We start from the raw sequence: 14,621 nt of genomic DNA, 5'->3' as shown, positions 1-14,621 counted from the left end.
TGTGTGTCAGTAAGGGGAAAACACTGCATAATGATCGCATGTCATTGTGTCAGTAAGGGGAAAACACTGCATAATGATCTGCTTGTTATTGTGTCAGTAAGGGGAAAACACTGCATAATGATCTGCTGTTATTGTGTCAGTAAGGGGAAAACACTGCATAATGATCTGCTTGTTATTGTGTCAGTAAGGGGAAAACACTGCATAATGATCTGCTGTTATTGTGTCAGTAAGGGGAAAACACTGCATAATGATCTGCTTGTTATTGTGTCAGTAAGGGGAAAAACACTGCATAATGATCTGCTTGTTATTGTTGTGTCAGTAAGGGGAAAACACTGCATAATGATCTGCATGTCAGTGTGTCAGTAAGGGGAAAACACTGCATAATGATCTGCATGTTATTGTGTCAGTAAGGGGAAAACACTGCATGAAACCTTCTTTACTCTTCGGTTAACACAGACACATACACTCTCTCCCTTCCTCACAGTCTCCCTCACTCTCATAAACACACACACACTCTCTCCCTTACTCTCATAATTGTTTTATATTTTTATTTAACCTTTATTTAACTAGGCAAGTCAGTTAAGAACAAATTCTTATTTACAATGACGGCCTACACCGGCCAAACTCGGACGACGCTGGGCCAATTGTGCGCCGCCCTATGGGACTCCAAATCACGGCCAGTTGTGATACAGCCTGGATTCGAACCAGGGTGTCTGTAGTGAGATACAGTGCCATAAACCGCTGTGCCACTTGGAAGCCCAAACAAAACACACACCACTCTCTCTCTCTCCCAGACACACTGCTCCCAACTTTTAAAACATTAGGCACCAAACAGAATTTAAGGAGCACCAGAAAGAAATAGATTGTTGATATAGTTTATTCTTCCATTAGGCCTATATGAATCCTACCTTTGAAGCACACCTCATGAGTAGTAGACCCTTTTCCTTTCTTCCTGTGCCAATCACATTTGCTTAAACCTACAGTCAAGTTACCAGGTTGTTAGCTAGCTAGGTAACATGACTGAACAACGTTGTTTGTTATCAAACCAATAATTAGAAACCCAGGATTAGTTAACAACAGCCCGCGACATGGTTTGTGAAATAATTTAAAATGCGCGTGAATCCTGATAGAAAGAAAAACTGGTAATATGGGTGATATTTTTGAACTGTTTAGGCTAGAGACAAGCCATATTTGTTGCTGTAAAGCTGCAAGCATGCCTGGGGCGAAGCGCTGCTCCATTCCCCTCTCCGACACTCAGAGGCTGCATGACAGTGAACTTTCAAGGTCTACTCAGACTGGTCTGTGTGCTCTTGGTCATAACATGCGATGAAATTATATAATGTACCAACATTGCTCGCTTTGCACGCTGCTCCAATGTAACAAATGTACAAATCTAACAACAGAAGACTCATCAGGGTCTGGGTCTGCATCCCCGCCATCACGGCTAAATTATATTTTAAAATCCTGACGGAGGAATAGATGTGCATGGAGGGCGGACGGAGAGAAGCAGGTGACAGGGCTGGTAGGGGATGTGGCTGGCTGATTACAGCTGCCACATGTGATATGCGCATGAAAGTGAAGTGGATATCATTGGACCAGTAGTATCATATGAAACAGTACTAGGGTATTCTAAAATGAGGTATCATAACGTTTTGGTGCAGTGATATTACCGGTATACCGTACAACACTGGTTAAAACTGTTTGATGTAACACCAACGGCATTTGATGCACAGTCAGTCTCTTACCTCATTGGATTGTTTTCCACTGTAAGACATCTTCTTGATGGCCACCACCTCAGTGGTCCGCACATCTCGTGCCTGAAGAAAAATACAGTCAACACCCTGCCCTATATCTTAAACAGTTCTGAATGTAAGTCCAGCTCTGTTACTGAGCACAGAGTGGCGGGTCCAAGTACTCACAAAGTAGACTGCACCGAAGCTGCCATGTCCGATCTCTCGCAGGTCTGAGAACAGTTTCTCAGGGTCCTCCTTGAAGAAGAGCTCAGCAACATCGGGGTCTTTCAGGCTCCCCGCCCGACTAGTGTTGGGCATGCTGAGGGGGGGACGTGCCAGTGCCGCCACCGCCGCGGCCAGGGATTATCTGGATATGCGACAGCGACGTGACAGCCCCCACCGACGGTTCATCTGCAGGACAGTGGCCTCATACGTGTACACACCTGGGGGGATGGAGAGGACAGAGAGCGAGAACTAGCACATTAATATCATACTTTTCCCCCCATTTTAGTTATTTAGCAGATGTCTTATTCAGAACGATTTACAGTAGTGAGTGCATACATTTTCATAATTTTTCCCTGTGGGAATCGAACCCACAACCCTGGCATTGCAACATGCTCAACCAACTGGGAGCCAAAATCAATCAAGTTATGATATTGAGAGGGGGTGAATGGTGAAATTGATTCTCCGGGACATAGAAGATACAACAGCCTAAACAGAGTGAATAGGACTTTTAATACCGATTAACTAATGCTGAAAAGCCTACATGGGGGACGGGGCAGCCCTACACTCAGAATAAGCCTCCTTTCAACCCTTTTCCTGCAGTCAGCATCGGGCCATGTAACCATGATAACTAAAGAGGCACTATTCTGAAAAAAAAACACTGTCTCTAGCTAGGTTTCCATCCAATTGGCGACAGATTTTCATGCGAATATTCTAAAATCCGCATAAAGAAAATATATGCATTTTCCCACCAGTGATGTCTCCATCAAACTGACTTATTGAGGATAAAAATCAGTGCGTGATGACATAGACACAAAAGGTACTTTTTCGCTTAAGTTTTCGTGTACCGGATAAAAATCTAAAGTTGAATGTGTTTCCATCGCATTTTCAACTCTACCAATAGTTTTGTTACTCTGGTCTTGTCACTTGTGTTTAAACCAACAGCTCGCAGATACAGTGCGGGTAGGCTAGTCTACATGAGATTACTATGGATACGAGCAAGAATATTTATTAGTCAAACTGCAGTCATGCATCGATCATCATTTCACCAGAATCAGACCCTCGATACTTATTGGAAAGGAGCATCAAGATCATTGTGCACTTTCATGACCCTGTGAAGTTCATACATTTTTTCATCTGTAGCCTAATAAAAACTACAACTCAACACCATATCGTCGCCCAACTCCAAGATTACTTCGATATGATAGTTAATATTGCCCATAAAGGTGTTTCCACCACCATTTCTCACATAATATATTTTACAGACACAAGAAGATCCCACCATGTCAAACAAACAAAATATGTCTACATTTATAAAATTGTACTGAAACTTCCAGTTCCCATCACAGCTATCGTAAAAAATAATATATCATTATATATATGGTATGACTTTACTCGCATAAAAACTGTAGATGGAAACATGGTTCATGTCATTACTATTTTTGCATGAGGGAGAGGAAGTGCAAAGGAGACACCCTCGAGTAGCAGAGTTGTGTGCAGTCTTCGGTCTCAAGGGTTTCCTCAGGTGTAAAAATTCAGTTGTGTCATCAATGGTTTGAGAGAAAAAAACACCAGTGCTGTGCTTTCAACTTTTTGGCTCAGTCCAGTGTTCTCTCCCTCGGATATGACGCACGCCATGGGCTGCTTTAGGCAGACGATGAGAAAGAAACTAGTGTGCCTGCCATGTCCAGCCCATTACTGTAGGATCATGGCCCTCTGAGCATCCCTGGCTGCCACAGGAGAGCCTAATAATAGGAGCGAGGGATGGGCACACTGGCCAGTGACGTCAGGCTGAGCTCTGGAGAGTGAGTGGCCAGTTATAGCTCTCGGTCCATTCCGGCAAACGAAGTAGGAAGAGACCACAGTCTCCTGTTTCCATAGAAACAGCAACTACTGTAAGAAAGCCAGTGGGCTGTGTCCTGGCTGATAGACAGAGGTATGCAGACAGACAGATGTAAGGGGAAAACAAAGAAAATAGCCCTGCAGCTGATAACCTCACACAAAGAAAACCCAATATTACAACACAGTAGGTGACTAAGGAATGGATGATATGAGCTATGCACCATACCATCCATAACATAAAACTGGCTAGTTGTTAGACCTGTACGGTCAAGACAGACACATTTCCTCAGTCAATTGGTTCAAATATATATTTAGGGGGTATTTTCCATCCTCAAATAAATAGGCCTATTCCAACATTGCCAGAGGAATACCAACAAGTGTGGTAGTAACATGTTGCTCCTATGGTTGCATAGCTGCCTGTGTAACATAGCCACTCCTCGACAACACCAGAACATTGACTAGGCTAGAGTGACAATTTTTTTTAATAATTCAAAAACATTTCTGGCAGTAACACAATATGTCACTGTCTGTATGCCTCAATAAACATGTAACTTATCGCTGGCTCTTAAACATGATGTAATTGTTGATAGCTAACTAGTTATCTGAGGAAGGTTGACTGTGCCCAGCCAGCTCAGATGATCAGCTACACACAGACACACTGAGCAACACTCTCCCTCTCTGACGCCAGAGTCACAAGACTGTTCCTTTCCTTCTCGGCCTGGGAGGAACAGCACAGCCGGACTCCAGTCCCTCAGGCACAGCAGGCAGACATCCTTTGTCCCACTGGACGACTCACTCACTACCTTGCTGTACAGATGCAGCCACAGCCCTGAAATAAAGTGTCATTAACGGCATGGGACTGTGGCTTTATTGCCATTGTTGTTTACTACATTGTTGTTCATGAATGAGCCTTGTTGTAGCCTATCTTTCATGGTGATGACGTTTTGAACGGCAGGATGCATGTGAGAGCAGTGACAGCAATGGTAACTGATACATTTAATGAAACACCTCGGCGTGCCACACACACACACACACACACACACACACACACACACACACACACACACACAGAGAGAGAGAGAGAGAGAGAGAGGCAGCAAGAATACAGCCGGACAGGACAACAAAGCTGGAGGGATGGAATTCCCTCTGCATACTGTCACTGCACTTCTCAGCATTTCCTGTTCGCTCAGCTATAGGCCCTGCTGGGAATTGTTTCAGGCAGTAAGACTATTTTATTGTAGCTTATACAGCCCTAGCAATGGTGTTGTATTATCTGTGTAAGTGTAATGTGGTCTGTGATAGGCTAATCAATCAACTCATGTATTCACAATGCAAGGGTGTGGATACAAACATGGCCATCCTTATTGCCTATCCCTGGGACCTACTTGTGTCTCTCTCTGGAGTATCCAGTACACTGTTTTTGAAGTGAATTGAAATGCAATTCATGAGTTGATAAATCCTCATAGTAGAAAACAATTAGCAATATTCAATTAACTTTTTGATATGAAAACTGAATTGACGCAAACCCCTTTGTTTTCATGATATGTAAGAGCCCCATAAACAAAACAAATGAGTATGAACACATAGCCAACTCATTTCAGTTCACAAGGTGAAGTGGCACCCACTTAATTGACCCCCCCCCCCCCCCCCACACCCACACACAAACTGAACCAGGGAAATGACAATTATTAATCAATATGCAAGGAGGACATCATATTTAATGTGCCTTCCAGCATTTATGGAGCCTTTTAGGCCAACGTTAACGGATTGGGGCATATGAATGTCACAGCTAACAAATCCAATCATAGAGGGGTCTAAACTAGGGTAATAGCAGCTGGATGGGAATGCAAGCTGTTGCCAAGTGCTGTCTCATTCTTAACAATAATAATAGCCAGGCTTGTGCACTTGTAGGTTTATTCAAATGCATATAGTAGTGTTCTGTTCTTATTAATGATGTGTACCTATTGCATAAGAACTGGAACACCCAGCATTTGTAAACACATTTTGTGTGGATCAAAGAAACAGATAACATAACAAAACAGTTTACCATCTGATCTTTGCAATAGATGCAACATACACCTAATATGTACCCTAGTTAATGTGACAGTACAGTAGCAAGATTGTAAATTGACGTTCAAGGCAAACTCATCATTGAGAAACGTCCCTAGACTCCCTAACCATTTGCTTGCTCGCTGGCAAGCTGCCCAGACAATGCTAGTAGTGGCATAGCTAACACATACCTAGCTAGCTATAACCAGGACATTGCTCAAAGTTCTGTCAGAACTCCCCAAAATCCAATCGACAAAACATTTAACGTTACTACGAGACAATGCAGCCAACTTTAGTAGCCAGCTAGCTAGTTCCTTTACTAATGTCAACAAACTGGAAGTTACCGGTAGCTAGTTACCTACGAGTAGTTCGGTCGATGCAGCCAAGAAAACGTGAAGCAGCTAACTAGCACTACTGTTAGCTAACGATGTTACTAGTAACGTTAGCTAGCCATAGAAGCCAACTTAGTTTCTTATGTGGTGTGCAAGCAATACATGGGGATATGACAAGTGTTGTAGGTATAAGTGCATTTTAGGGCTACGTTGCAAGTACTGTTTACCACCGTATCATTCACATTTTAACCCGTTAAAAATGTGAGGCAAGCTATCATTAGCTGCTACTAGCCAGTTTAAACTCACCCTTCCGACGGGCCTGGCTGGTTTGAGCCGAGCAGAGAATGTCGTGTGGTTCAACCAATTGTGGACAGGAAGAGTACTGGACGTGTGTTTCTTCCTGTATTATATTTTCCTTACACTGATTTCTGATGTTTTTCAAAGTTGTCAAGCGATTTGTTGATTTAGATTGGTTGTGTAGAGTTGGCAAAAAAATCTCCACCCTTGCCTTGGACTAACGGGGGCCCAGATTGTCGAATCCCGTACTACAGGCAGATCCCAAAGATGGCGGCCGTGCTTTCCACCGCCTCCCTCCGTGACAAATACGGCGGGGGAAATTGTGAGGGACGCTCAGGGAGCACCACGAAAACAACTACACTGAAAGAGACCGCACCCTTGATATCGTCGGGAAATTGGAGAGGCCTTTTCTTTGAATGAGAGTAGGAATATGTTCAATATTTCACAGTGTTTATGTTGGGATTCTCTCCCGTCCTCTTTCAATTCAGTCTGTTCCTGGAACGCCAGTTCCGCCCTATCGCTGTAAACTCCGTCTGACCCATTCATAATTATACAGTCATTGTTCTGACCCAATACTCTGACCTAAACGCATAGAACAGCAAAGCTACCAAAACCCCAACGAGCGGTGACAATGCAGTTACTGGTCTGCAGACTAAATAGTTTCTCTAATTACTATGGACAAAATAAAATGGCATGCCCATATAGCATAACAAGTTATTGAAGCTATGGACATTGTTTTTTACAACTTTTCTCCAGCATTGCTTAGCATGATGTAGCTCTTTTACATTTTTATTTTATTTCATCTTTATTTAACAAATTCTTATTTACAATGACGGCCTACCAAAAGGCAAAATACTTCCTGCAGGGACGGGGGCTGGGATTAAAAATTAAAATGACAAGAGAGAGTTCCTTTTGGTAGGTTGGTAGGCCATCATTGTAAATAAGAATTTGTTCTTAACTGACTTGCCTAGTTAAATAAAGGTTAAATAAAATTTTAAAAGAGACACCACAACACTACATAAAGAGACCTAAGACAACAACATAGCATAGCTCTCGAGAACCCAATCAGACCAAAGGTGGTTTACAACCGGTCCCAAATGCGATGCAGTTGGAGCAACGCTAAGGGCAAAGCATTTCCATGTGATCACTGAAGTTGGGTTCACTTAGTGCAATTTAGTTTCAGACAGAAACATTATTGGAATATCTAACTAATTATGCCAATGGTCATAACTAGGCTATTACAGATTGTCCAATTTTGAGTCCTACTATTCTATGTCGACACCCCAAAGAAAAGGAAAACAGACAATGTATTGTATCAGTGATATTAGTAGGCCTAATATGAAGTGCTTTGAGAGACTAGTCAAGGATCATATCACCTCCACCCTACCTGACACCCTAGACCCAGTCCAATTTCCTTACCACCCCAATAGGTCCACAGACGGCACAATTGCAATCACACTGCACACTGCCCTAACCTATCTGGACAAGAGGAATACCTATGTAAGAATGCTGTTCATCGATTACAGCTCAGCATTTAACACCATAGTACCCTCCAAACTCGTCATTAAGTTCGAGACCCTGGGTCTCGACCCCGCCCTATGCAACTGGGTCCTGGACTTTCTGACGGGCCACCCCCAGGTGGTGAGGGTAGAAAACAACATCTCCACCTCACTGATCCTCAACACTGGGGCCCCACAAGGGTGCATTCTCAGCCCTCTCCTGTACTCCCTGTTCACCTATGACTGCGTGGCCATGCACGCCTCCAACTCAATCATTAAGTTTGCAGACGACACTACAGTGGTAGGCTTGATTACCAACAACGACGAGACGGCCTACAGGGAGGAGGTGAGTGCCCTTGGAGTGTGGTGTCAGGAAAATAACCTCACACTCAACATCAACAAAACAAAGGAGATGATCAAGGATTTCAGGAAACAGTAGAGGGAGCACCCCCTTATCCACATCGACGGGACAGTAGTGGAGAAGGTGGAAAGTGTTAAGTTCCTCGGCGTACACATCACGGACAAACTGAAATGGTCCACCCACACAGACAGCGTGGTGAAGAAGGCGCAATAGCGCCTCTTCAACCTCAGGAGGATGAAGAAATTTGTCTTGTCACCAAAAACACTCACAAACTTTTACAGATGCACAATCGAGAGCATTCTGTCGGTCTGTATCACCGCCTGGTAAGGCAACTGCTCCGCCCACAACCGTAAGGCTCTCCAGAGGGTAGTGAGGTCTGCACAACGCATCACCGGGGGCAAACTACCATCACTAACATTGAGTGGCTGCTGCCAACATACTGACTGAAATCTCTAGCCACTTTAATAATTAAAAATGTTATGTAAAAAATGTATCACTAGTCACTTTAAAGAATGACACTTTATATGATGTTTACATATCCTACATTACTCATCTCATATGAATATACTGTACTCTATACCATCTACTGCATCTTGCCTATGCTGTTCGGCCATCGCTCATCCATATATTTATATGTACATATTCTTATTCATTCCTTTACACCTGTGTGTATAAGGTAGTTGTTGTGAAATTGTCAGATTACTTGTTAGATATTACTGCACGGTCGGGAACTAGAAGCACAAGCATTTCGCTACACTCACATTAACATCTGCTAACCATGTGTATGTGACCAATACAATTTGATTTGATTTGATCAGATGTAGGGTAAGACTTTTTCTTGGTTTGCTGCTCTTGAAGCATTTTTTTTTCATGTGTAGCGCATATCATGTTTATACATGTCTGCAACAATTTATAATGAGTTATGATCATATGACATATAACACATTATTCCATCCTTGAACGTCAGCCTTCACAAATTAGGTTTGTAAAGTGAAGTCAATGTCTGTAACATTTTACAAGAAAACACCCTAATGGAGTATTAGGGTCTTGTGTAATAACACTGTAATCACACTAGTTATACCATAGCAAATTAGAATTAATTGCATTACAGGCTAATCCAGTTGATCCTACATTAAGAAAACCTAAGACTAATTCATGATTATACGGAATGTGAAACAGTAAAAAAAGCTGGGGACAACTTTCTCTTCTTAACTACAGTGAACCAATCGGTGCTCCAGATAAGCAGTTTATACTCTTGATTGGCTCCCAACCAGATGGCCAGCCCTACCAATAAGGCTGCAGCATCTCTTTATCCAAATGAACAGGAAGCCTTTCAGGCCATGTCATGAATGGGAGATACAAAAGTGCTGTATTGCTACTGCAAGTAAAAATTCTGATGCCAAAGAAAAAAAGGTGATCATGAAGAATACAATGCTGTATATGAAAGGTGCATCCAGATTTAGATAAAGAGGATTTTGAAAGATAATCCGATTAAATGTACCCTTTTACAAGAGGACACAATTTAGAAAGAGGCTGGATGATAGGGCGCTAGATGTAGCCTATCCCAAAGCTGTTCAAGTGTTTGCTAAGAAGAAGAAAACTGTGAGCTCAGTAGTGCTATCCTGCCTAGAACTTCCTTCGTCCTATCTCTGCCTCTAGGCATTTCCTGAGATAGGTCTGAGTGGGCTGCCTCTGCCCTATTTAAGGGCTTTATTGGCATGGGAAACATATGTTAACATTTCCAAAGCAAGTGAAGTAGATAATAAATGAAAGTGAAATGAACAATAACAATTACAAGTAAACATTACACAGTTCAAAGTCATATTCTGTCTATATGCAGTGTTGCAACGATGTGCAAATAGTTAAAGTGCAAAAGGGAAAATAAATAAACATAAATATAGGTTGTATTTACAATGGTGTTTGTTCTTCACTGGTTGCCCTTTTATTGTGGCAACAGGTCACACGTCTTGCTGCTGTGATGCACACTGTGGTATTTCACCCAGTAGATATGGGAGTTTATCAAAATTGAGTTTGTTTTCGAATTCTTTGTGGATCTGTGTAATCTGAGGGAAATATGTGTGTCACGGCTGTTGAAGGAAGAGGACCAAGGTGCAGCGTCGTAGGCGTACATGTTCTCTTTATTAGAAAAAGACGCCGAACAAATCAATAAACACTACAAAACAAACCGTGAAGCTTAAGGCTAAGTGCCATAAACAAAGTCAACTTTCCACAAAGACAGGTGGGAAAAAGGGCTCCCTAAGTATGGTTCTCAATTAGAGACAACGATAGACAGCTGTCCCTGATTGAGAACCCTACCCGGCCAAAACATAGAAATACAAATAATAGAACATAGAATACCCACCCCCAACTCACACCCTGACCAAACCAAAATAAATACATAAAAAGGATCTCTAAGGTCAGGGCGTGACAGTACCCCCCCCCCCCCCCCCCAAAGGTGCGGACACTGGCCGCAAAACCTAAACCTATAGGGGAGGGTCTGGGTGGGCATCTATCCGCAGTGGCGGCTCAGGTGCGGGATGCAGACCCCGCTCCACCACTGGCTCACCCCACTTTGGTGGCACCTCTGGTGCGGGGACCCTCGTCGCCGACCCCGGACTGGGGACCCTCGTTGCGGGCCCCGGACTGGGCACCCTCGCTGCGGGCCCCAGACTGGGCACCCTCGCTGCGGGCCCCAGACTGGAGACTGTCTCTGGGGGCTCCGGACTGGAGGCCTTCGTTGGAGGCTTCGTGCCATGGATCATCACTGGAGGCTTCGTGCCATGGATCATCACTGGAGGCTTCGTGCCATGGATCATCACTGGAGGCTTCTTGCCATGGATCATCACTCGAGGCTTCGTGCCATGGATCATCACTGGAGGCTTCGTGCCATGGATCATCACTGGAGTGAGGAGACGTATGGGCAGTCTGGTACGTGGAGCTGCCACAGGGCTCACCAGGCTGGAGAGACATACAGGAGGCCCTGTCCTTGGCAGAGGCACCGGATACACTGGGCCGTGGAGGCGCACTGGAGGTCTCGAGCTTGGAGCCTGCACAACCCGTCCTGGCTGGGTGGTTATCTTCACCCCACAAATGCGGGGCGCTGGCACAGGGCGCACTGGGCTGTGCAGACGTACCAGAGACACAGTGCGCAGAACCGGCGCAGGATACCCTGGGCCGTAGAGACGTACTGGCGGCCAGATGTGCTAACCCTAACCCTAACCCTCCGACCTGGCTGCAGGCCCGCTCTAGCCCGGCCGATTCGGGGAAAGGTAGCGCACCGGGCTGTGCACGCGCACTGGAGACACCATGCGCTCCACCGCATAACACGATGCCTGACCAGTATGACCCTCGCCACGGTAAGCACGGGGAGTTGGCTCAGGTCTCCAACCTGATTCAGCTACACTCCCCGTGTTCCCCCCCCCCAAAAAACAATTTGGGGGCTGCCTCTCGGGCTTCCTTGCTAGCCGTGTCCCTTCGTAGCGCTGCCGCTCTGCTTTTGCTGCCTCCAGTTCCTCCCGTGGACGGCGATACTCCCCAGCCTGCCTCCAGGGTCCCTTACCATCCAGGATTTCCTCCCAAGTCCATGAATCCTGAACACGCTGCTCCTCCTTACCACGCTGCTTGGTCCGTTTGTGGGTGGAAGTTCTGTCACGGCTGTTGAAGGAAGAGGACCAAGGTGCAGCGTCGTAGGCATACATGTTCTCTTTATTAGAAAAAGACGCAGAACGAAACAATAAACACTACAAAACAAACCGTGAAGCTTAAGGCTAAGTGCCATAAACAAAGTCAACTTCCCACAAAGACAGGTGGGAAAAAGGGCTCCCTAAGTATGGTTCTCAATCAGAGACAATGATAGACAGCTGTCCCTGATTGAGAACCCTACCCGGCCAAAACATAGAAATACAAATAATAGAACATAGAATACCGACCCCAACTCACACCCTGACCAAACCAAAATAGATACATAAAAAGGATCTCTAAGGTCAGGGCGTGACAATGTGTCTCTAATATGGTCATACATTTGGCAGAAGGTTAGGAAGTGCAGCTCAATTTCCCCCTCATTTTGTGGGCAGTGTTCACATAGCATGTCTTCAAGGTCTGCCTACAGCGGCCTTTCTCAATAGCAAGTGAACTACGTCATCAAAGTTGGCATGCCGTCACACGAGCGTGGAGAAATTGGTGTCATGTGGAGAACAACAACAGGGCCACAGAGCCAGAGTTTTTAAACAGAAAAACAAAAAACATAAACGTGGCAAGCATCGGACGAAAGGAGAAATCGAACGGGAGAACAAGGGTACGTTTGTGACGGAGGAATGTGTCCCTTTCTGTTGCTGGTTGTAGCCATGGACGTGCTGCTGCTGTGCTGCCGAACACGTGCTTCAAATTCTGTTTCGAACGTAACGTTAGCTGTGACAAATTAATATCATCAGATGTGGAAACTCCATACTTTCAGTGGTCGATTTTAGTATGTACAGCTTGTTGGGGCAAACACAATTTTTTGGGGGGGGATACATGACAGCAAAGGCACAACACTAAACAATACATTAATTGTACATCTATCCCTCCAGTGATAATGCTAAATTGTAATTATTTAGCCTATATGGCATATTTATTGCCTACCTCCCTACTCTTCTACATTTGCACACACTGTACAGATTTTTTTCTATTGTGTTATTGACTGTACTTTTGTTTATCCCATGTGTAACTCTGCGTTGTTGTTTTTGTCGCACTGCTTTATCTTGGCCAGGTCGCAGTTGTAAATGAGAATTTGTTCTCAACTGGCCTACCTGGTTAAATAAAGGTGAAAAAGAAAAAATAATAATAATTGCGCTATGACGGTGACAAACGGTGCTCACATACTGTTAGGGCGTACTGTCCCAACAGCAGTCCCAACACATTACCACTGCCGCACCAGGATAACAACAGAGCCTTGTCTGGCAGCAAAACAGTTCATTCAGCCTAATTTACTTCCTTTAAAAAAACAGCTGATATGGCTGACTTGCTTAACCCTGGTTGTTTTCCGGTCTGTGGGACCCATTTTCAATGTTTACTAAAAGAAAAATGATAAAATGAATAATTTTTCCAACCTGAGACTCATTGGCCTTTGCTCATTTTCTGGGAAGAACATGTTAAATAACACATTTTCATTGAGTGCACACTGCGCACCCCCTACAAATGTATATTACATATGTGGACCTTGAGGCAATAAAAAGTGTGTGTGGTGTGTGTGTGTTGTGTGTGTGTGTGTGTGTGTGTGTGTGTGTGTGTGTGTGTGTGTGTGTGTGTGTGTGTGTGTGTGTGTGTGTGTGTGTGTGTGTGTGTGTGTGTGTGTGGATGAAAACCAGTAAAAATGAAACAAGGTTTGCTGAGTGCCTTCACTCTGTCTTCCTCCTCCCTGGGCCTGCTGTTTCAACATATCGCCAATAACCTGTCTCCTGCTTTTCTCGCACACTGTACCCTTTGTAGTGTGTGAAACTATACAATGTCTTGTGGGAACCTGCACAATGTTATTACAGTACATTATTTTGATACATTGTAAAAAAAATCTGTGTTTTCCCACACTACCCTAGCCAGGTGCAAATTGTGGGAGGGACACAACAAATATATAGCTTTGCATGTGTGGCTCCTTACCAAAATCAATCAGTATGGCAAAAGTAATCTCTCCTCAGAGGGCCTTAGAAATAATTTTTGCAGAGAGAGCTGGTGTGAGCTAGTGTGGAAAGAGCATCTTCCACTTTGGAAGATGAAGAATTTTCCGAATATGAGGATCATGTCTCATGTTGGAAGAAGAGGATGAGATTGACCCTCAGCCAGCCCGTCAGCAGCCAGCCCAGGACCAACCCGTTGGCAACCAGCTCATCAGCAGCCTGCAGGAGAAGAAATGTGGACATCAAAAAATTCTCAAATGAAAAGGTCTTCTTGCCCAAGGAATGAGCCACCCCGCATGGCTGCCAATATGATAAGGATGCAACCAGGGCCGACGCGGATGGCGGTTACTCATGTCTTCTTTTGAATTATTCATCCCAGACACCATCCAGAAAATCATTCTGGACTGCACTAATTTGGAGGGAAGGTGTGTTTTTGGAGAGAGACATGGAAGGAGATGGACCAAACTAATTTACATGCATACTTTGGGGTTCTTCTCCTTGCTGGTGTTAAGATCCAATTGGGAATCAACAGAATCCCTGTGGGATGCAGGAACTGGCAGAGAACTTTTCCGTCCAACAATGTCTCAGGAAAAATTCCACATTATTTCCAGGATTATCTGCTTTGATAACTGAGACAC

The 14,621-nt window shown here is 44.3% G+C and overlaps 1 protein-coding gene and 1 pseudogene across 1 annotated transcript in view; one reads left to right on the top strand and one right to left on the bottom strand.

Moving 5' to 3' along the window:
- Nucleotides 1-7,059, bottom strand: part of LOC111982503 (serine/threonine-protein kinase TAO1-like) — a 27,542-nt gene extending 20,483 nt beyond the window's left edge. The window contains 3 exon segments of the mRNA XM_070434154.1: nt 1,746-1,817; nt 1,920-2,176; nt 6,485-7,059. Of these exon segments, the coding sequence (XP_070290255.1) occupies nt 1,746-1,817; nt 1,920-2,051 (204 nt within the window). The 5' untranslated portion in view covers nt 2,052-2,176; nt 6,485-7,059.
- Nucleotides 7,060-11,663: 4,604 nt separating this feature from the next.
- LOC111982694 (pre-rRNA-processing protein TSR1 homolog) overlaps nt 11,664-14,621 on the top strand; it is a 38,835-nt pseudogene continuing 35,877 nt past the window's right edge.

The sequence above is a fragment of the Salvelinus sp. IW2-2015 genome, linkage group LG22 (assembly GCF_002910315.2).
Source record: "Salvelinus sp. IW2-2015 linkage group LG22, ASM291031v2, whole genome shotgun sequence".
Taxonomy (NCBI): Eukaryota; Metazoa; Chordata; class Actinopteri; order Salmoniformes; family Salmonidae; genus Salvelinus; species Salvelinus sp. IW2-2015.
The sequence above is the reverse complement of the archived record's forward strand: the minus strand, read 5'-3'. Positions and strand labels throughout refer to the sequence as shown.